Source organism: Neodiprion pinetum, chromosome 4, assembly GCF_021155775.2.
Source record: "Neodiprion pinetum isolate iyNeoPine1 chromosome 4, iyNeoPine1.2, whole genome shotgun sequence".
NCBI classification, from domain to species: domain Eukaryota; kingdom Metazoa; phylum Arthropoda; class Insecta; order Hymenoptera; family Diprionidae; genus Neodiprion; species Neodiprion pinetum.
Window position 1 is genome coordinate 5507592 of NC_060235.2, and position 21882 is coordinate 5529473.

Here is a 21882-nt window from a genome sequence, read left to right on the forward strand (position 1 = left end):
GTTGATCGATTCCTTGGAGCATCGACACATATTATATATGCTAGGTAGGCATTTTTGAGATGAGGGGACGAAGCTCTGCGGGTAATGTACGTCTCGGATTGTTATCGTATACCTACGTTGAGGGAGGTAGGATCCGTCTATAAGGACTGTAAGTATCCTATACCTATACTAGGTATAATATTTCAACTTCTGACTGGAGAAAGCTATAAGGCTGCGATAAAGTATAGATGAGGAAATGCATATTTTCTATTTCTTCGGATATCGAGAATTCCTCTCTCTCTTTCTCTCTCTCTCTCTCTCTCTCTCTCTCTCTTACCTCATCGGTTACGTCACGTATAACATACATATGACTATACCTACTTGAGAGATATCTCTGCGCATCAATTCACCCTGCAGGCACTTGCGTCTTTCGCTTCACCCACGTTCCTTACACGTTCCGCGTCTTGTTTCACTAAACTTCATTTTTTGCTTATTTTTTTCTTGATTTTCACTTCGCACGTCGACTACGACATGTTTTCTTTGATGATCACGCAATAAGATTCATTCGACAAAGATATGGATGAAATCCGTTAAAAATTTATGAAACATAATATATATATATATATATATATATATGTTACCTACGTATCGTTTTCACCTCTGCCGCTGGGTCGAAGCCTGGAGTCAAAGGCATTTTGACTTTTCTCGGAGAGAGGTATGAAATTATTTGTAAGCATTTTCTCTCTTAGTTTTTATTATTATTATATCCACCCCCGTTGCTTTGAAGCCAATCTCTGTTTTCGAAACCCTCATACTTTTTCCTCTTCGTTTTTCATTCGCATTACAATTCGACGAAGTAACAAGAAATTGTCCCGCGATCGCGCACGAAAACCTTCTACCTTAGTTAATAGAAATCTCCGTCGATCGGTCGCACCCTCAATTTACCTACAACCTATTTTCCCACAGTCCAATTCGAACTCTCGAAGCAATTGACTTCCTTCGTTCATTATCAGCTTCTTCTTCGACGGTATTGCGGAATAGCGGAATCGGGGTACCGCATCCTTTAAAGAGAAAGGGTCAACGGTGTTTTTCTTACGGAATACGCCGCTGTTTCGACCATTCGACAGGGATGAAATTACCGGGAAAACGAATCGGTTTATTTCCCACGTAGCCACTTTATCTCCTATCCCGCTTCTCCTCAATCCCGATATTCCACACTCTCGATTACCGCAGCGAACACGTGGGGGTGCACAGGAAAAAAGGCAGCGGATTTTCCCACTCAACACCCCGCACTGCCCGTCGCTTTTCGGCCGTTTTTTCTGCCTCTCCACCCTCTGTAAGATCCTCCCCCGTTTTGCCCCGTGGTGCAATAAAACCCTCGCTATTCTTTAACTTAACTGCTCCCGCGCCTCGCACCCTTTGTCTACGGTAAGTGAGGAGAAGGAGGAGGGATTAGAACGAAATGAAACTCCGTCTCTCACTCCCAAAAACAACCGGCTAATGAAGAACGTTTTCCCCTAACGCTGCGGCGCCGGAGGAAAAAGATGAGCGAATGAACGCTTCTAAAAAAATTCGCCGTAAGATTATCGACCCTGTGATTGACGAAGTTCGGGCAAAAATTAGAAAGATAAAACTTTCTGTTTGTTCGATTACACATCTTATTCAGAATTGCAGACTTGGTTTATTTTTTCAAATTTTTCATCTACACAATAGATTGGAGTCGGCAAATATTTTTGGTGATAGCATTTTTGTATCAATCAGTTATTCATCATTAACTTAATTATAGTTGAACAGATTTTTTTCCACTTATGAATCTTTACTCATCGATCTGCAACAGCTTCTATACGACTGATTAGATTGACGTCTTCAGATTTTCATCACGACACTTGATTACACGAACAAGAATTTCTTCAACGCCTAAACAAACCTATTGTTTTTTTTTCTTTTTTTTTCTAACTTTTACTGTGAAATCGGAATCCGCGAATATCCGGTGATTATCGTAGAGCAGGGAACTCAAAGCATATCCAACGGCATGCATAACGCATACCGATTTTACCCTCTTATACGTCGGCGTTTCACTACATTGGATCTCGGAGCATTAGAGATAATGAATTTTTCATGAAGTAAAGGCTCGAATCACTTCGAATTCGTGAAAATTCTTATCAGCTTTTATATTTCGTTATAATATATAAGGTGAACATAGCGTAACGCGTTTGCCTGTGAAGTAAAGCAAGGTGTTTTTAACGGAAAGATGAAGCTTATCGTGTCTGAAGGTGAAATTTCAGCTTGTTCCAAATATCTTCGCGTATATATAAAAAGAAAATAGCAATTGATATTGTAAATATGACGAGCACAGGATACACTCGATCTTTCAAACGACTTCCGAAGTCGTTGGCAAATCTGAAATGTAACGGAAATATTTTGCTCACTAACCGCTAATTCATTCTATTGAAAAATTCTCCAAACGACTACAGTTAACGGCTATTCCGGGCCGATGACCCAGATTGGTCCCCCAGCTTTAACGTCATCGGTGAAAAGCTGATCCTTAGCTCAAGGAATTGACGCAAAACTCGTTCCTGTGCACGAGTTCTTTTCGCAGGATTATTTTATCTTCAATCTTTCCCCCGGACGTGAAGAAAAAGGAAAACGGAAGCTGCTCGTCTGCGCGTATATTGTGTATTTCCGAAAATACCGACGAGGATTCAGCGACCAATTTGGGGGTCTTAGGCAGTGGTCAGGATAATCTCCGGATGCTGGATACACGTCGAAAAATTCACGTGTTGTGCCCCGAAAAAATCAATACAGTATTATTTCCGAGTCGATGATGATGGATTGACATGATATATGTATATAAAAAACTCTCAACCAATATCCCACGGCAGAGAGGAAAGGTGAGAAAAAAAAAACATTTAGAAAATTTCACGCTGAATTGAATCCTGCGTAGGAAATGGATATATTGAATCGTTTCACTTGCTCGATAAATCAAACTTCGTATCATATACTGAGTGCAGATGTATGATTTCGGCTGGATATCGGGAAGATGCCGTATCTGTATTATTATATTCCAGCTTGCGAGATAAATGCGAGCTGTCGGAAAAAGAGCGATGCCATAGATATCGAGAAAGCGAGAGGAAGAAAGAGGGAGACAGAGAGAGCTGTCAAGGTGTCATTTCCCATATTATTTCAGCCTGGATCTGGCCATATTATATACGATGTATACTCGTGCGAAAGCGAGGCAACCGGAGAGAAAGAATGGACCCAATGTGCTCTCGGAGAGCCTTGGTAGTAGCAGGCGTACGAAAAGCCTGTAGCAAAGCGCTCGACCTTACTCCCAAGAAATCCTTTGAGAAGAGTCTAATTTGTCTGAAAGCTGCTACACGAACGTATCGTGTTATAAAGGACCTTCAACAACACGCGATCATACGCAGAGTATACACCGTATGAGTTACGGTATTATTATACACTTATAAAATATTTGGAGAAACTCTAATTGCAGAGGTACAGACTTATATTGTAGAGGTTGAAACTTTGGAAAGATCGGTGAATATTTTAACGACGAACGATCGACAAGATCTGACTGTTTAGAAAAATTCATGCCTGATGTTTACCGTATGAACATCAAAAACTACATTTTACGTAAATATACAAGTAGTATAGCTATGAGAGTTCTGGATACAGATTCCTACTACCGACGTCTAACCCAGACTCAAACCCTTCTGCGCGGTGACGTCATCGTGGAGGAGGGTTTGAGTCAGGGGATGACGTCGGTAAGTGTGTTGGTAGCAGGAATCTGTATCCAGAACTCTCAAAGTTGAATAATTTGACGTCGTCGCAGAGAAAGGTTTGAGTCTGGGAAAGATGACGGTAAGTGGGTCGGTAGTAGGAATCTGTATCCAGAACTCCCACAGCTATACTACTGATAAAGGCCTATTTTTCAGCAAGCTCTGTCGGTTGTCGTAAGGTTGAAGATACACTGTCAGTCCAATTTGACTTTACTGTTGTTTCCAATAAAAAAAATGCCTTTTCCGCTTGAGCATGGGTATCTGCGAAAAAAATGCGATACAGAAAATGTCAGCTTTTACTAGACTTTGATGAAGATTGAGCAGCGATATACATGATTATTTTATACGTAACTCAGCAAAGAATGGATAGTAATAAATTTCCCGCACTGGGGTGGAAAATGCATATCTTTTGGAAAGAAGAGTGCCTTACTGAATCAAATTTGTCTAACGGCGTACCTTCAACTCGACTGACGAGAGTTTTGTCCGAAGACACAGAGTCCACTCATCATTCTACGGTAACTGCCAAACCTATTACCCTACCATTTTATTTTTTAATTTTTCTTTGTTTTTTTTCCCCTCAAACCACGAGGCCACCTGCTTGCTTTTATAGTTTAAATTTCTCAGAGGATTGTGAAACAGCAGGAAGAATGGGAGGGGGGTAGCGGGGATTTCCCACTAATTTTCTTTAATGCTTACGGAAGCTATACTTGTCCGGCAATCGCTCCCGATGAATAATAGTGGGTTTAAAACCCTTCGGTCGGTCGGGTGGGTAGCAGCCAGAATCCCGGGAGAGATAAAGACGAGGTATGTACGTAGGTTCTGTTAAACACGGAGTTGAATTCTCATTGGATTTCGAGAGACAATAGCTCAGTTAGTGCCGTTCCTAAACTTCCAATTACCGCCTACCGTTAATGTTGCCGAGCACTCGAAATTACCCAGAAGTTCCGACACCGCGCGACGCTGAGCAGTTACAAAGAGTGACATTAATTTCGGAAATGGTCTCGATTATCATTGCATTGTTATTATCACACCGAGTCACATTTTCAGAGCCCCATCAAGCACCGAGCTTCCGCCTTTAAAACACCGTCGAAACGGCGAATCAGACGAGATGCACAAATGGAAAAGTTCCCATTCCGCAATATGATACCGTACTCAGTCACCGCAAAACCGTCTAACAAGATAAGTTGCCATTTGTTAGTCGAAAGTCTATTCTCACAGTGGAGCTTGCAATAGCCAGCTCCGAGAGTGCAGAGAGAAAGAGAAAGGGAGAAAAGTTGACGGGAAATGAAACGACGTGTGCACGTTGAGTTCCCGCAAGCTTCCGATACTTGATGCTATCCATTCTCCTGTAACTTTGAAGAAGGATAGTTACAAACGAAGAAGATGAGATCAAAACTGTGTTCTCGTTAGTCACGCAACGACATATTATATCGCGTTATAACCTCTACAAATCCTCTCTACCGACTGATGAGATAATATTGAACGAGCACTACGTCTACCTGGAAGCTCGCAACTCAGTGGTTAGGAAATTTGTTTGTCGGATAAGGAGCTGTGCACCCTGGCGCACCACAGCCACTTAGGGTAATCGTAATATCCTTAATTAATTGTCATATCTCACTCGTGCGTGTAGCCACGGTCGATCAGTGCGGGAAAAGCGTTCGGCAAGTCCGGATGTCGCCTAGCTTCTATGCCGCGATAACAACCCATTTGCTCTTCATCTCCATCTTCTACTTCTTCTCTTTCACCTTCTCCTGTATTATATTTGCACGTAGCTGGAGCTGGGATGAGGGTGAGGCGAGGATTCGAAGAAGCTATCTAGGAACTATCCCCTCCTGAAACTTGAGACCGGGACGAGGAACGCCTCGGCTATGAGGAGAACCCTCGAACAGTCTAGTGTCTAGTGTCTAGTCTGCCCCGTAGGCACTTACTCATATCGAACTTTGAAACTTCACTTATGCCCTGTCTCTTCTCTGCATCCTACACCGCACTGCTCTGTAATATGCGACGCCACGTTTTCAGCCCTATTTTATGAGCGGAATTAGATTTCGCTACAGTTTACATGCTTTTATCACTAATTATACGCGTTATTAGAATTTATGTACGTAGTAGGTATGCAGGCTTGTAGAATCTGATCATAGTTTCAGAGTTCCTTTATTTCTGCAAAGGATCGCGCAGAATCTTTCGAGAAATTGGCTCCCGGTCGATGGTACATGTACACCTGATCAAAAGTTCTCATGGATACAAGTCCCAAAATCAGTAGTTCCGAGATGCAGACTTCGGAAGGAAGGTGTCCAGATTTTTTTATAGCCATGGGTTTCGCGATTTTCATAAATTATAAAGCTTCAAGCAGACTTGAAATCAAATAAATCATTCAAAAAACTGCACGGTTGATTTTCAAAGATAACCAAGCAGCTGTGATTCGTTTCATCAGTGCATTGATTCCATCCATGAACTCGCTGGTTTACCGGAAGAAGGTGCAACGTCAGATTTCGCGTGAAGAACGAGACCCTCCGACTCTTACAATAATCGACTTGTCTTGTTTTGCAGGCGTGTGCGGAATCTCTTAGAATTTACCGTGCAGTTTTTGAGTGATATATTTAATTTCAAGTCCCCCTGAAAGCTTCGTAATTCGTAAAAATCGCGTGTTCCATAAGTACCAAAAAATCCATACACCCCGCCTTCCGAAGCTCATATCTCGAAAACTACTGATCTTTGGGACTTGAGTCCATGAGAACTTTTGATCGGGAGGATATTTACTGTGACATATCTACTGAAAATCCAGCCAATTCAACCGAGACCGAATTTCTATAAGGATTCTGCGGGGTCCTTTCGTGTCTTAAATTCTTTGCGAAATTTTTCACGTCTCTACGGTATCTTTTTCAGTCACTTCAAGTAACCGCTTGGTGTAATTTTCGATAGTTTGTACTGTTCAAGTCAAGTCAGACTACGAGCACGTCCAGCTTACTCGAAGTCATTGTTTCATTTATTTATTCGCATCGAAAGTACAAAACCATTATTACACCTTGTACTAAATAAATACATAAGACTTGGAATAACAGAGAAAGTACGATTTCGTGATCGCTGCATGTATAAATACCACGTTCAATCTTTCCCGGAGGTTTTACGCGGGTGAATTTAAGGCGAATGAGAACAATGGCAGGTTTTGGGACTGCGATTTAGGAAAGGTTGAATGGGCATATCACCCAGTCATTTTCTAGTTATCTCATGCCGCAGGGTTGTCGACGTTGGCGTCGAACGTCGGATGCGGGACGTCGTGTGCCTGCTCGAAGCCGAGGGTGTGCAACACACGCGTGCGACAGAATAACGCAACACACGGAAGCAAGTTGCTTGGACTATTACTCAGACCGTAACCCAACTTGTAATTAGTTTAATTCCATATCAAGCCGAGGGTCGGCGCTACGGCGAAGGTAGCTGAAGAGAAAAGCTCAACCGGCTGCGCAAGGTCCGCTGCCTATTGTCCTTGTAAACCCGGTTAACGATAAGCACCTTAAGGGTCGGTGGGTATAGATACGTGCAATAAGAATTGAATGCCACCCACTTTAGCACCGACGCGATATCGGCTCGAGGGTGACTCTACGGTCAAAAAACTTTGGGCGCATGGAACTGTAAGAATACCCGATCATTATGCAGCCGCATAAACGATCTTGGAGATATCACCGGCTGTTATTTCAATTTTTTCAAGTAAACTGTAGAAATAATTTTCTTGCACAAAATTTTATATGGTGTCATATTTTCGTGCTTCTGTTCGTTTCTTCGACGAACGATGACATGGATACGTCCTCAAGGTCATGTAGTAGTCCTACTTTTACCGACCGAGCTAAATCATCCTTTGTCTTTTTATATTAAATAAACAAACGACCAAAAAGCGTTCAAATTTCGACGGTGCATTTTTTTTTTTTTGTAGCAGAATTCAGGAAAGGTACCAATATTCCAAAAATCGTCAAAGAAAAAGGGTAAGTTTGCTCGGTCGGTAAACATAGGAGTAGTACATGACCTTAATTAGATGCGAGTTGAATTGGGGTAGGTAACTAAATGAACATTGCCTCGATGAATTAGTGGGATACTCGTATACGACGAACGCGAAAAAGGACCGTCAATCCTATGGGAGGTGGTTCTTCGACCCTCTAGCGCGCCTTTTTCTTCTCATCCTCGTTGAGGAACGGTTATGGCGGACAGCTAATAAAAGTAAAAACAGCGCTGGGTCAGAGACACAGACTCGGAGGGAAACATCACACTACGGACACCTAAATAGGGGGTTGCAAAGGCGGCGCCCCCAATTCGGCACCACCGTTTTCAAGAGGGTAGTCATCAGCAAAGCACACTTTCTTTCCAACGCTCAAATACCGCCGCCCCCATGGATTTACGATCCGTTACACCCTGCGCCCCGAATCAATATCGCAAAATTATGCCCTGCAGGCTGGAGCCTTGAAACGGGTTGGAAACTTTTCTTTCTACCATCAAATTTCCACTTCTGAACATCATATTTTATTCTCGCTCGCTTTTCAAACTCTTCTACGAACGGTATAAAACAAAAATAGATCAAATAATTTTTGTGTCAAAATTTAGTGTAATCGTGGTGGCGCGCCGAGAGAAATTTCTACTTGTAATCGCTGATTTTTATTTTTCAACTAATAAAACTAAGCAAAATGTAAAAATTTATTTCGTAACTCTAACCAGGCGATCTACCGAGTGTTATTATTCTTATTAATTATGCAATAATAAATTGATGTTGAGTACTTGATTAGCTGAAAAAATATGGGAAACTAGTAAACAGATTCAATGTTCGCAGTAACCAGAAGATTTACTATTGACAACAATAGTCACACTAAGTAGTTACTGTAACAAGACTGTCTTGTAACGCCAAGATAATTTAAACCGCTATTGTAATGATAACTATTCTTTTAGAATTTTTTAATATTACCTTAACAAATTAGATTTTTCTTACATCATTCGATTAATCATTTACCAATGCTATAGACGATCATTTATAAGTTTTACCCTGAAACTGGTCCGAAGTTACGCTTAAGAATCGACAAAGTTTCGAAGCTCAAGCTAAACTCAACACGGCTGGATTTAATTAGAATAATATCTCATTCGTTTATCCACAAACAATACTACTAATATAGTTAAAACTTTAAGAACGAAACAGTAATGCGATCTTCCTTGGGTTACTGAAAACTGAACCTTCTTTATAATTAAATTTACAGCGCGATTTGTTATACAATACATTTTTCCATGTTGGATAAAATTTTTTTCAATTTATTCAATTTAATTACACATTCTTGTATCACTTTTTCCACCCTTAAGTTTATAATATTTTTTAGTTAAACTATTATTACGCGCATCTGACGTATCATAAAATTTAGCGAGAAAGACGTGAAAAGAGAAGGTTAGCGACATCTAAATATTGCGGAAAATTCGGAACGTGAAAAATTGCAGGCATAACCTTCGCTGGGGTTTCATGAAAAAGTAACCGGTGAACTACGTCGAAAAGTTTTCTAATTGCGTCGATGTTATTTGTGAAGGGAACAAAAAAATGGGCGGCAGAGGTGGCGAAGAGGCGGAGAGAAGGTTTCTCCTTAATCTTGGTTCAGCGGCGACAAATCGCGCGTCGTCGTTTTCCTCGTTTTCCTCGTTTTCGTCGATCGAGAAAAGAGATTCGAAAATTCTTCGCGGCTTACTTTCCCAGATTTATCCGCGACGGTGTTTTTCCCCCGTCGTCCGATGCTAAATGAAAATACCAAGGTGACGGAGAACAGTTTTATATCAACCCAAGCTTGCGAACAATCTCGGCATTCTTCTTCCATCCCACAAACTTCTCGGGAAGTTTACGTGTAACGGGAATTTAGTTACGACGTGTTCGACTTCTTCTTGTAAATCGTATTTGAGAAGAAAGAAAAAAAAAAAAGAAGAAAAAAAAAATAAGAAAGAAAAAAACCAGAGAAGGATTCGAGAGGCAAATAATCGAATACGTATTCACGTCAAACCCGAGAAGTATTTTTAATTTATCAGAGCAGTGAAAGAACGTATAACTATTATTTCTCAGCATCGATCCAGGCGATTCCCTGACCGCCCATTTTCCACAAAGCTCGACGTCGAGCCGACGCCGCGACGCTGCGGCGTATTTGTGGATTTCTACTTATCAGTAGTAGAATCCAGGCCAAGTCAGACGTGAGTCAGGCTATAAACCTCTACTGAACATTTTTCACCGAAATTTACCGCGCGCTATATTTACACCGAAATTCCAACCCGGTGCAGTCTCGAGTTCTCGCTCATCTCAAAAAGATTCCTTGCCCAAAAATCAAAGCCTTTTATTAATTTTATTGTAATATAGTAGTGTATTAAATATTTATCGCATTATTGTATTTACAAGCTGTGAATATCGCTTTAGAAATACCACGAAAAGAAGAAATACTCCAATTATACTTGAAAGTTTATTAGATCTATCGATCTTTCCTTTCAAATCGCTTTGAAATTGCTGAAAATATTTATCAAATTCGTTCGATTTCGTTCTACGATGGCTCGTTTTGTTTTTCAGAAAACTATGCACTACAAAATGACTGAAACGGATCTTTTCTTTTTGCAGCCGTCAACTCGATACTGTCGTTTGTTGTTTATCATCAACACTCGCGTAATGCTGCATTCTTAGTTATTTGCATTTAAACGTAAATTTATTTTGAAAAACCTTGACATGTATTAAGATCTCTGAAGATCCTTAAGGAATTTCAACAACATTGTCACAAATAATTTTAAACGTTCTGTCAAACAAGTTCAACAAAATTTTACACAACTAGTCTGATAATTTCGTTGAAAAAGTAAAAAAAAATCATTAATTTTACTGTAAATTCAACTTTAATCTTAAATAACTTTTGAAAGAGTAGATTTGGCGTAAAATGATGACAGACTTTTTTTGTAGAACATTCAATTCCCTAGAAAAATACGTTCTGGTGTTATCAGTACACTAAGTCATGGACGAGTTATCAAATTCGAAAGTTTATCAAAAATATTTCCCATGTTCTTTAAATGAGAAATAGAAAATCGCAATGATGCACCTCTTAATATTAATATTAAAAGCTCGAACTTTGACGTCGTTCTTTCTCGTCATTTGGAACAATCGTTTCGACTTGAATTTTGATAGAAAAAAAAAAAAAAACAGTCAATTTTTTTGATTCAGTCTAATACAATATATGTAAAAATTGTAACTTATACTTTGCTTTTATCGATATTTTTTTACGATAGATCCAATCGTACCTTCTCGCTGCTCGTACAGAATTTTTTCTAACCATTTATCGGATGCGCGGAAAGCTTGAAAGAGAAAAAATCGATTTTTCCCACTCTCTCGTCTCAAAATTAATGTCGGACAAAGTCAATGGAAAGTAAAAAGAAGAGAGACAACAGTGTCCGCGGTTATTCAACCGTTGAAATGCAATGTCAGAGGATATTGCACTTGGATAGTTTCCCTTATTGCTTCGTGTAGGTAAGCATCTTATACACGTATACCTAGGAGAAAAGCCTGAAAGAGGCTTTCCCCTGTAGCAATTTTTTCTTTTCCATCTCTTCTTCTTATTTTCGCTTTCGCGTTATTGGCATTCGGGCGAATAACGCGGGACGTTTTCTGCGCTTCTGCCCGTTCATTGGTGCACTACGTGTACTCTGATTTGAGAAGTACGCTTGCACATAGGTGCCTGCATACCGTAAAGAACGAGCGTGCAGCAGCGGCAGAAATTTGCCGAGTGAGCGACGTCTTATAGAAGCGGGCGAACGCGCGTGTTCTCTTTGCGCTCGATTCGCCGAACGGAAGATCAAAAGATTCTACGGATATTGCAGCAGCTGGAGATTTAAATTCCTGGCAGCAAGGCTCCTATTGCTGTTTCTTCTTCTCCTTAAGCTGCCTGCGCAAAACCGACGCCATTCGCATCTCGTCGGGAAAAATGTTTGTAGGTACCTACGCCAGGTGCGCACGGTTTTTTCGAGCTTATTTCCCCTCGGCAAACAGGCGATATAAATTTATCTTAAACTTGAATATTATTCAACTTTCGGGAGCGCCCCATTCCTCCTCTTTTACGCTTCGAGGTGGTCATAAAACATCCCCCTTTGCCACCTGAACTCCTCGAGCTCCGCAAGTTAAGGATACCTGCGCGGATACGCCAAGTGAATCGCGAAGCAGCAACACTTGCAAATATTTCCTCGGATAATATCCTTCCTGACCTCTTTCTACAGCTTATTCCCCACCCCGGCAATTGTCTTTTACTTTACTTCGCACTCAATTATACAAGCTGAATAATATCTGTGTGTACACCCGGTATAACTTTTCGGTCCGGCAAACTCGGTGAGAACCGCGTGGTTGTTGTTGGATGTTTGATATTTGAAGAATTTCATCATAATCTTTGCTCTTCAAATACCTGAACTGGTACAAGTTTTTGTTGATATCGCGTTTATTCGTCCGTTTCTTTTTTGTTTACTTTTACGAGTGACGGATCAGCGGCGTTCGAAACGCCTATAAAAACGTCCCAAGTATGAGAGTGGTATGCGTTAAATGAAAGCGCTAACCGTTTAATAATAGTCCTGTAATAACGATAATAATCTGACGAGAGGATGAAATATTACCCGACATATCAACTTGGAATTCTCAACAAGCCGGGTGAACTTTCTCTGCAGTGTTTTTAATCAAATGAAACCGAGTTGTTCAACTTTTATTCCACTTTATCCTTTCGCGGTGAATGCCAGACCAAGCTTTAGATTTAAATTCATTTCTTGGCCCGCCTTAGACTTATTCTGGCGTAGAAGGGAAGAAAATGATTGGTGAAACCGTTTCACTTTGCACACGTCAAATTTTTCGTTATGCACATTTGTTCCTCGAGCAAACGGGATATTTTTATACGGTACATTACCCTTGAATATAACCTCGGCATTAATCGACGCTAATCAAAGTAGACACACACCGCCGCTTAACGACCCTGTACATGTACAAAATGATTATAATCACCGGCTAATCTGCCTACGCTGAACCGTAGTTTGTACTACACCAATACACGTGTCTGTCTACGGCTAATTCGAATCCCCTACAAACGCCCGACTATAAATATACACGCCCTGATACGAAAAGGGATAATTACACGGGGTGTCTTGTCGTCATACGCGTGATTATACACACCCTTGTATATTTGTTCTCCCGGCATTCGCGTCATTGAATTAATTACAACGACGCTATAAACCGAAATTGACGGATAAACAATTCGAGCCTTCGTTAATTATTTACCGAATTAACCGAAACATTTTCCGCGGCTTAAAAACACCGTTATTCTATTTACCTCCTTGACTCAAAAAATATCTTTATATATTCTCAGATGTGACTCAATTTTTCTACCATGAAAAACGTGCGTTATTACTAGGTTAAAAAAAAGCAATATATAATGCACCTAGATTTAGGTGTATCCCTTGAATGTCGCGCGATAGCAAAATTTCACCCCAATTATAAACAAATATTATAATATAACCTATAAATTATAATACCGCAATTATTTCCACGAGGTATGGAAGTGGTAAGAGCAGATTGTGAATTGGCAAGGAGGATGTGTGCAGTTACGGAAGTGGTCGGAAGAGGAAGAGGAGTCGTACCGTGTACCGAACTTCTGCATGTTTGTCGGCAGGATTTTGTTGGCTACGGTATAACTAGGAAGTCTGTTGCGCGAACCGGATGTTAAGTGCAAACCTAGTTACACTCCGGTACAGTTTGGTTTTTTCGAGACGGGAAGACGAGTTCGTTACGTAACGCTTTGCCTCATTAGCAATTCCCAAGCCAAACTCGCACACGGTCACCACACAGCATAGCATTAAGTATTAATTTACATATAACCGGAATTTCTAAATCGTCCGGCGAAATTCACGTTTCGGAAGCTCGAATTTCATCTTTGATTTTCTCTCATCCAATCTAATTTGAAACAAATAAATAAACGAAGAAACCATAACGGGAATTATAGGAAGAAAACGTGTAAAGTACGTGTGTATAACTCCGGAAGTAATTATTTTATTATTCATTTTTTCATCCTCTTTACCACTCGTAAGAATCCAATACCTGCTCGATTTTTCCCAATCGTAAATATTATAGCCAGGCGTTACGCGTCGCCCGGCTTCTATCTTCACCCCCTCGTAACTCGCCCTATAAGATGAAAAACGAACCGGAAAAACGCTTTTTTTACCATACTTTTCATAATCGTGAAAAGGGAAGAGTCAGTCGGTCTGTCCGGCAAACTTTTGCAACGATCTCGAAAGCAGGCGAGTGAAAAATCTGAAACTGATAAGACTCGGCGGCCAAATATTTCTCGGTAAAACATTGTAAATCTATTTATTTACGGTATAACCGGAAATTCAAAAATTAAACTGGACGTGGGAATATTTGACGCCCATCATTTGGTTGTAAAATCATGTAGGTAGGTTGAAAAATTTTTCATCCAGCCGTTTTTGAGATCATCGTGGGAGTTTGAAGTTGAAAAAAGTGATTTGCGACCGAAACCAATAACTTTCAGATTTTATCATCAAAGGCAATAAAAAGTAAAACGGCGGGACAAAAAGGAGGGTGTGACCTTGTACTTTCACCGTGTCGCGAATTCAGTGTAATAATTTTTGAATCAAGGTACGCGTCAGTTTCAAGACCTGCAACCATTCGACTGTGTCAAGCGATGACAGGAGGGGTGGAATTGAGATAAACGTCAGGATCGAGGCAACGTTGATCCGAGGCTTATCAGCGAGGCTCTTGGAGCCCGGTGAAACGAGGAACACGCTAGGAAGAATTTTTACTTTCGAACAACGAAAATTCAGTATTCACCAAACAAATTTGGTGAAATTTGAGACATACTTTGGTCGAATCCACCAAAGGCAGCTTTGTTACTTTGTAATCAAACTGTAAAAAATTGACGATGTTTTAAAGTAAAGTGGCCGGTGTGGTCACTACCATAAAACAATGTTCGTGGTCAATTAAGATATTAAACATGAAATAGCGTCGGATTTCCACCAAAAAATATTCTACAAAAATCCACACAGCATATATTTTTACACTGCAAAATTTTCAAATTTCCCTCTAACCGATGATGTTTCCTAATTTTTTATTTTCAGAACTGGGAGGTGATGAACACCGCGGTTTTGACGGGTCGCCAGGTCTCCCAAGCGATGAAGGTCTTCATAGTCAGCCAGGCAGGAAAGGTAGCCGACGTTACTCTGCAGTCGTCCTGCCACTCGGAGGACGAGAGTGTCCTTAAGGTAGGCTGCACGATCGTCGAGTGCCTATTTTAATCGCGAGACATTTTCAATTTAAAAGTTGGCCAAAGGAAAGGGGCTGGAAGTTTCCCCGGCGCATTGCGCGGCTGTTTCTTATCCTTTTCTCTTCCCTTCTCCTTACTTTACTTCGACTTCTATACGTGTACAGATGTACAATCGCTGCGTACTTTCTCTCCCTCTCTCTCTCTCTCTCTCTCTCTCTTTTCTTACTTTGCGAACAGTTTGTTTGACCCCGGAATACCGCAACGAATCTTCTCAACTTCAGTGTTTCCTTTTTGTTCCCTTTCTCCTTGATTACGCGTTATCTATTTTTCTTGTCTCTTTCTCTCCTAATTAGAATTTCATACGTTGCCCTGCCGAATAGTTATACGATTTCTAATCACACTGAGTCAATTGAGACGATTTCAATATTGTACTCTCCAAATTTCCTTGTAGTGAAAACCGCACAACTTGCAATATGGAGCCGATATTCACTGTTTAAGAGTAAACTTTTACACTCCAAACGCTTGGAGTGAACAAATTCACTGTAGATTTCACTCGATTTAGAGTCGCGCAGTTTTCACTATCGCTTAGTGAATTTTTCACTTCAAGACATTGAAGTACGACGAAATATATTTTAATTAGGTATCGAGGTGAAAAATGTTTCACAGATTCGTAACAATGCACAATGCAACTTTTCACGTGAAACGGTGAGCAACAGTGGCTGAAAAATTGAATTTTTATCGGTATTCCTGATCGCCCGGAAGCCGAGAAATGGCGCAATATAGCTTGAAAGAGATGTTCAAAGTATTTCATTAAAGTTTCACTGCGCGTCTCGACAGTTTGAACACGTTTTCTCAACTCTGCACTGTATTCAATAACCGATCAAAGATCGAAATTTCCAGTGGTGATGTTTTATTCGGTGAGTTTGAACCAATTCGTCGCAGCAAGAAGTCATTTTGAACCAATTAACGTGAGAAGAGGTGACTCACGTACCAATTGCGATAAACCTTAAGTATGCCTACTTGTGGATTTCCCAGTTTGCTTTTTAACCGTGCTCAGCAATTAACACTAAGGAACGAATCACTTCACGCGTTTTGCTCGAAAATGTGTATATGAGGCATTCCACCCCAAACCGACCTACGTCAGACCCTCACCTGCCATCGGCCATTTTATTTATTTTTAAGTATGGTGTAGAGTGCACAAAAATTTCTTCCCTCTTTGAGTTTGAGATTTTTCGGACCACGGGTTTGATTTTCACCCTTACGGAAAAACAACTTGGATTTAAACTTGCCCTCTCAATTATTTTCTTATAAGAATTTAGCATTATCTACAGGGTGTTCCATTTTTTTAAATATGCTCAAATATATCGAAAACTAAGCATTCAATTGAAAAATATCTCGGAAAAAAGTTGTTGTATATGAAGGGGGGCATCGGACGAGCATTCCAGTTTTTGGGTCCGGCTCCTCTGCCAAGCCCATTGAGGCCCAGCTTTTGTTTTCCGAATAGAAGCTCCTAGCATTTTCTCAGTTCTCATTGGAAAGTGAGTCATTTTTATTGCGAGTCATTTTTTGGTTTTTGTCTCCGACCAGTCCCAAATCGTTATTCCAAGTTTTCTCGTGAAAAGAGTCACGATACGTAAATCCTTGCGAAGAGTTTAAAAATGAGAACGAGTTCTACGATGAACAGAATTGTTCAGCATTGAAAAGTGCTTAGGCGCTTGCTTGCGTTGTTTTTTATAAATTGTATATAAATTTCGAAAATAAAAATTTATATTCCATTGGTTATTTCTCACTTTTCAGTTACTTGTTTCGCCTGTGGCTTCTAAGCCAAAAGCTATTCTCAAAATTTTCATTCTCTCAACAAAGAATTCCCGAGAAAAATTGAACCCCAATCAATTAAGGCTATTCATCCGAAAATTTGGTTTTTATATTTTTGAGAGTGGTAAAAACCGAAACCGTTATCCAAAAAATCTAAAACCCGATGAAAAATGGTATTCTATTTTATATACACTACATCATATTTAAAAATGAATAAAATAGCAGGTGGTGAGGGTTATACGTGGGTCCGTTTACGGTGGAATGCCTCATACACAAAAGTCGGAGTTGAAATAAAAACAAACGGCGTACGTATTCACACGGTATCTTGAACCGTTTAGCGAAGTAATAACCGGGTGAAGATTCCTTTGATAATAATTCCATGGTGGCTAGGAGAGGTCCTGCGGGTGAAATGCAAACCGGTATTATAACCGAAACCTTCTTCTCCTCAGGAAGGAAAATACGATTTTCTGGGACACCGGCCGGGGACGGGAAAATATATTACCGTCTGAAAAACGTGCCGAGGTCACGCTAGACGGTATTAAAGTCGAAAGTTGAAACTGTAGAGAAGTTGAAACTTTGGGGTCGCGGTTTTGCGGCGGTCGCGTGACAAAGTACCTTTTGAATTTACTCTTTCTTCGCCTCTGCCACGTCGCGGTGGCTCATTGTCAGCACGCTGGACCCGCTCTCTCTCTCCCTCTCTACCCCCCCCCCCCCCCCCCCCCCTCCCCCCCTATTTTTTACGCTCCTAGACAACCAGAGACACGGGTCGGGCAGAATTTCCTATCCAACGAGCACTTAGGCCAGTGGATTTTCGGTTGGCACTCCATCCGCGACGGGAAGAGCTTGCCCGGAATTAATGGGTATCCATCCAGCTACCCTCAGATATCTTGAGACTGTTCACCTCGCATCACCTCATCCGCTACATTCTGTTCCAGATTCGCGAAACGGGGCTTGTTTGCACTAACTGAGAGTGATCTTAGTCGATTCAAGATTCACCCGCGTGAATCTGAGACCCCGGCTCGTTCTTGAAATTTAATCGGGAACACCGCGGAGATGCGGGCAAAGGAAACAGCGCTTCGTACGAAATCTCGATGTAACGCAATACCTGTTTTGCAGAATGATTGTGATTTTGACGATGTTGTTTTCTCTTTGAGGATGTACCCTGTAACCCCTCCTCCTACCAATCTCTCATGTTAATTCCGTAGAAACGAAAATTACCAGCCGGCTTAATTACTCGTGTACTCTCTGTCTACCCTGGCGACGTTCAAAAACACCCTCCTTCGAGTCCATGGATGAATAAATCGGAAAATGAAAACGCCGCTCGCTATTCCCGGTCGACGTTTCATCCTGCGCATTATAAGCGCCAATCTCACTCAATTTCTCCCCGTCTCGCTTCGCCGGCCAAATATTCCAAGCTTTTTGTTCTCGGTCGTTTGTTTTAATGAATTCTATCCGAATTTCCTATATTCCCGATACCGCGCGAACGGGAACGAAAATGTAAATTTAATGCGATTTCAGAACTGCGCGAAAGCATCTCTTCTTTTTACGAAATTATAACAGAAAAGAAACATACATTCTTTCATGATCGTTGACCTCTTAGTGATCGCAATTAATCACGCGTTTGCTGTACGAAATATGGTAGAAAATTAAGCGTAAAAAAAAAAAAAAAGAAAAAAGAAAACGTTACTTGAGCTTGATTCTTGTTATTTATAATCACTTGCGCCCGATTACCGATTGACCGTGGAGAGTTCTTCCGTAGTTTCAATCCCTCGTTACTGCAGCAAGAAATTCTGAAGGCTTCGTTAGCTGTACGAGTTTAAACTGCCGAGTAATCGTCTAGAGCAATTGACCCCCTATGATATCCATGCTCTTTTTCGTTATACTGAAAAAACCCTGAACCCGGCAAGTTTTCTCGATTTGATTTCGGTTAAAATACGTCAGGACTCTCAGGCTGTGCAAATGGATGTTAAAACGGAAAATTGTATGTCACAAACGTGAGACAGAAAGACGGCACCCGTCATCCACCCATAACTCTACGGTCGAGACGTACTTGGAAAAATTTAAAAGTTGAAATGAAGTTCGTGGCGGCGGCAAAAGCCTGACTGTCTGTCTCCGAAGAAATACAATCGAATCCTCCCGGGAGCCGTACGAATTTTATCACTATATACGCGTATATGTATATATATATACACGATTTTTTCTACAGTGTGAAATGGAATTTTCGATCCGAAACAGGGGAAGTTAACTCTTGACAGTCGTGCCAGGTGAACGAAACGAAACGTAGCTTGGGGGGGGGGTAAGGGTTTCAGCATAAAAAAAAACACTTTTTTCGTGATTTTTTTTTTAAGTATGGATTGAGCAAATTTATTGAAATCTTTTGTACATTATTAAGTATACTTTTAATAATATTCTGTAATTTTTTCATGCGAAAATGTTGAAACCAAGCCGGTGACAGAGCTTGCCCCAGAACGTCTTAGAAAAAAAACAATTTGCGGTGTTCACTATATCTCGGTCGGAAATTATCTGAAATCAAAAACCATTAAAATTTAGTCAAAGTATCATCAAATCCTCCCCCCAGCGTTCTATGATTATTTTTTCATTCATTTAAAAATTTTTGGTGGCCATCTAAAGTGTAAACTGCTATTTTCCGCGAAAAATTCCGCCATTTTGTGGGTGGGAAACCCCCTTAATGTAAAAAAAAAAATTTTAACTAAACGTTGGGGGGAGGTATTTTATATGTAGAAAATGTGTACCAAGTCTGAAATGAATCGGTCGAGTAGTTTTTAAATGACAGTGAATACGGACTTTGAAAAAGTAGTTTTGAGAAAAAATCACAAGCGCACGATCCAACGTACAACGACAAACTGACGCTCGTCTCTCGTTTTAAAATGTTGTACAGTGTATAGTATATGCATACAAATATAAAATATGTCTTCATGGCTTTACTTACCTGTCTTTACTGAATAAAATATTCTCGAAACAGGATAATGGACCAGAACGATAGAAGTGAATAAGCTTTATACCTGCTGTCAGAGCTATAGTGTTAAAGGGCAGGAGACTAACTAGACAATAACTTCAAGAGTTTTGCTCGGATCGACTTAAAATTTTGGGAATATATTCTTGAAATGTTTAACAATAAGATAAGGCCAAAAAAATTCGATTTTTCGAAAGTGCAAATCCTTCCCCCCCCCCCCCCCCCCCTTAAATGTTTGTTGAAAAATTTGAATTTCCAAAGTAACTTAGTTCGTAAATTCTTTACGTCATCCGTACTCTCTCTGGGAAATCATTTCGCTATTATAATTGAACCGTAAGAAGTTTTACTGTTATTATCAACGCATCGGCAGGCTGCAAGATGATGGCAGAAATTTTGCGATGTGCATTTTCAATATCTTCTTTTTTTTTTTTTGCAAATATCATTTCATTTTTAGTCCGCCCTGTCATCCGCACCCTTCTAACAAGCATTCGAGGGTGGATAGGCCGTAGATCCCTGCAAACCATTACGGTGACTGATCGATGACCGTGCAGTGCAAACCTTTCCGTCAATAACATTTCATAGTCGTAAAGTTTCGTCCCACGAACTCGATGGATCACTCTCGCAGCACTTTATACCTGTACTCTTTGTCCTAGGAAACTGTAAAAATTGGGACGGCGGAAATGTACTGCCATTTGTTTTAAGTTTGGAAAATATTTATTCACACACCGAACTGAGTATGTTTGAATCGTGAACAGTGCAAGAATTATTCTCCATGTGTCATGGTGACAGGCAGTGAATCCCCGTCCCTTATGATCTCTGCGCCCTTGTACGCCTCGGGTTATTTTCCCAAACTCCTTGTCACACCTCGTGTTATCATCCTTGCCAAAAGGAATCTTATGTCAGAGAGACTTGGAACTAAAATGAAATTCCCCCATTTCAATTTGCGAACAGACAATTCCAAGGTTCCGATGATGCAAGATCTGGTGGTACGGATTCGCGAAATTTCAACTCATACCAATTGCACTCTGAACACCACGAGTTTTGCTCATCCGTGTACACTCAACTTTCCTTGTCTGAAAAAAAAAGATTTTTATATACCAGCTTCTTGACGGAAGTCCAAAAAGATGTTGATCAAGACCGTTGTAGTTACAGGGTCATCTCACCCTGTCGTAAGAAACATTTTTCCAAATTCCGGGTTAACCCAAAATCACCGCGAACCTTTTGTCCAGGTGTCGTCGTCCTGCAGTAGTGTGTACGTCGATGGTTCGGAGATCCGAGGATCTAGCAATGCCTCCGTTCTGGTCAAGTACGGAACGTACACGGGTCTGGCTCGGTTCACGGTCTGGATGCCGGAGTTTCCATTGGAGGTGACTGTGACTGACAGCCGTCTGAGCCAGGTGAAGGGATGGAAGGTGCCGGACGAGCTCTCCTCTTCGAAGAACAAGCGGAGCTTGAACGACACGGAGGACGAGGAGCTGGAACGATCGAAGAGGAGTCCGTCCGCCGACGAGAGGTTCCGGGGCGATAGGTGGTCGGATTCCGGTACCGGTGCAGAAGACCGGACGGCCAGCTGCAGGTTGCGTTTCCAGCAGAGTCCGGTCGAGGTCCACGCCAGGTTCCTGGCGGCCGATCACGACTCGGGCCGGGTCTCGTACTTCGTCAACCGGCGGACCTGGCTCCGGGTTACGGACCTCGTCGTCGGGCTGCTCCGCGTCTCGGATCATCGTTTCGCCACCCTCCAAGGAAGGATTGTCCAGGGTCGGAGCTTCGGCAGGACCGAGGTCCAGGTCGTCTCTCCAATCACTGGCCGCGTCATCGGCGCCAAGGAGGTCAAGGTCGTCAGCGACCGCGTCTCGGTCGCACACCTGTCGGTCCGCGTCGTCTCAGGACTGCAGCTCACCATCTCACCGGACACTGCGATCGAGAATGGCTACATCGCCGAGACCTCAGTCACCCGGAGACTAACCGCTCAGTATCAGGTAACGAAACTTCGTCGAATTTCTTTGATTTGGTTATTATACTATTGTCGGTTTGAGTAATGTTTTGTTCATCT

The 21882-nt window shown here is 41.3% G+C and overlaps 1 protein-coding gene across 2 annotated transcripts in view; it reads left to right on the forward strand.

Annotated features, from left to right (window-relative positions):
• dtn (transmembrane protein 132C dtn) overlaps positions 1 to 21882 on the forward strand; it is a 138361-nt gene that overhangs the window by 107240 nt on the left and 9239 nt on the right. For both annotated transcript variants that reach the window (XM_046620628.2, XM_046620629.2), the window contains exons 5-6: positions 14895 to 15038; positions 21059 to 21808. In XM_046620628.2, coding sequence (XP_046476584.1) covers positions 14895 to 15038; positions 21059 to 21808 — 894 coding nt within the window. The remainder of the gene's footprint in view (positions 1 to 14894; positions 15039 to 21058; positions 21809 to 21882) is intronic.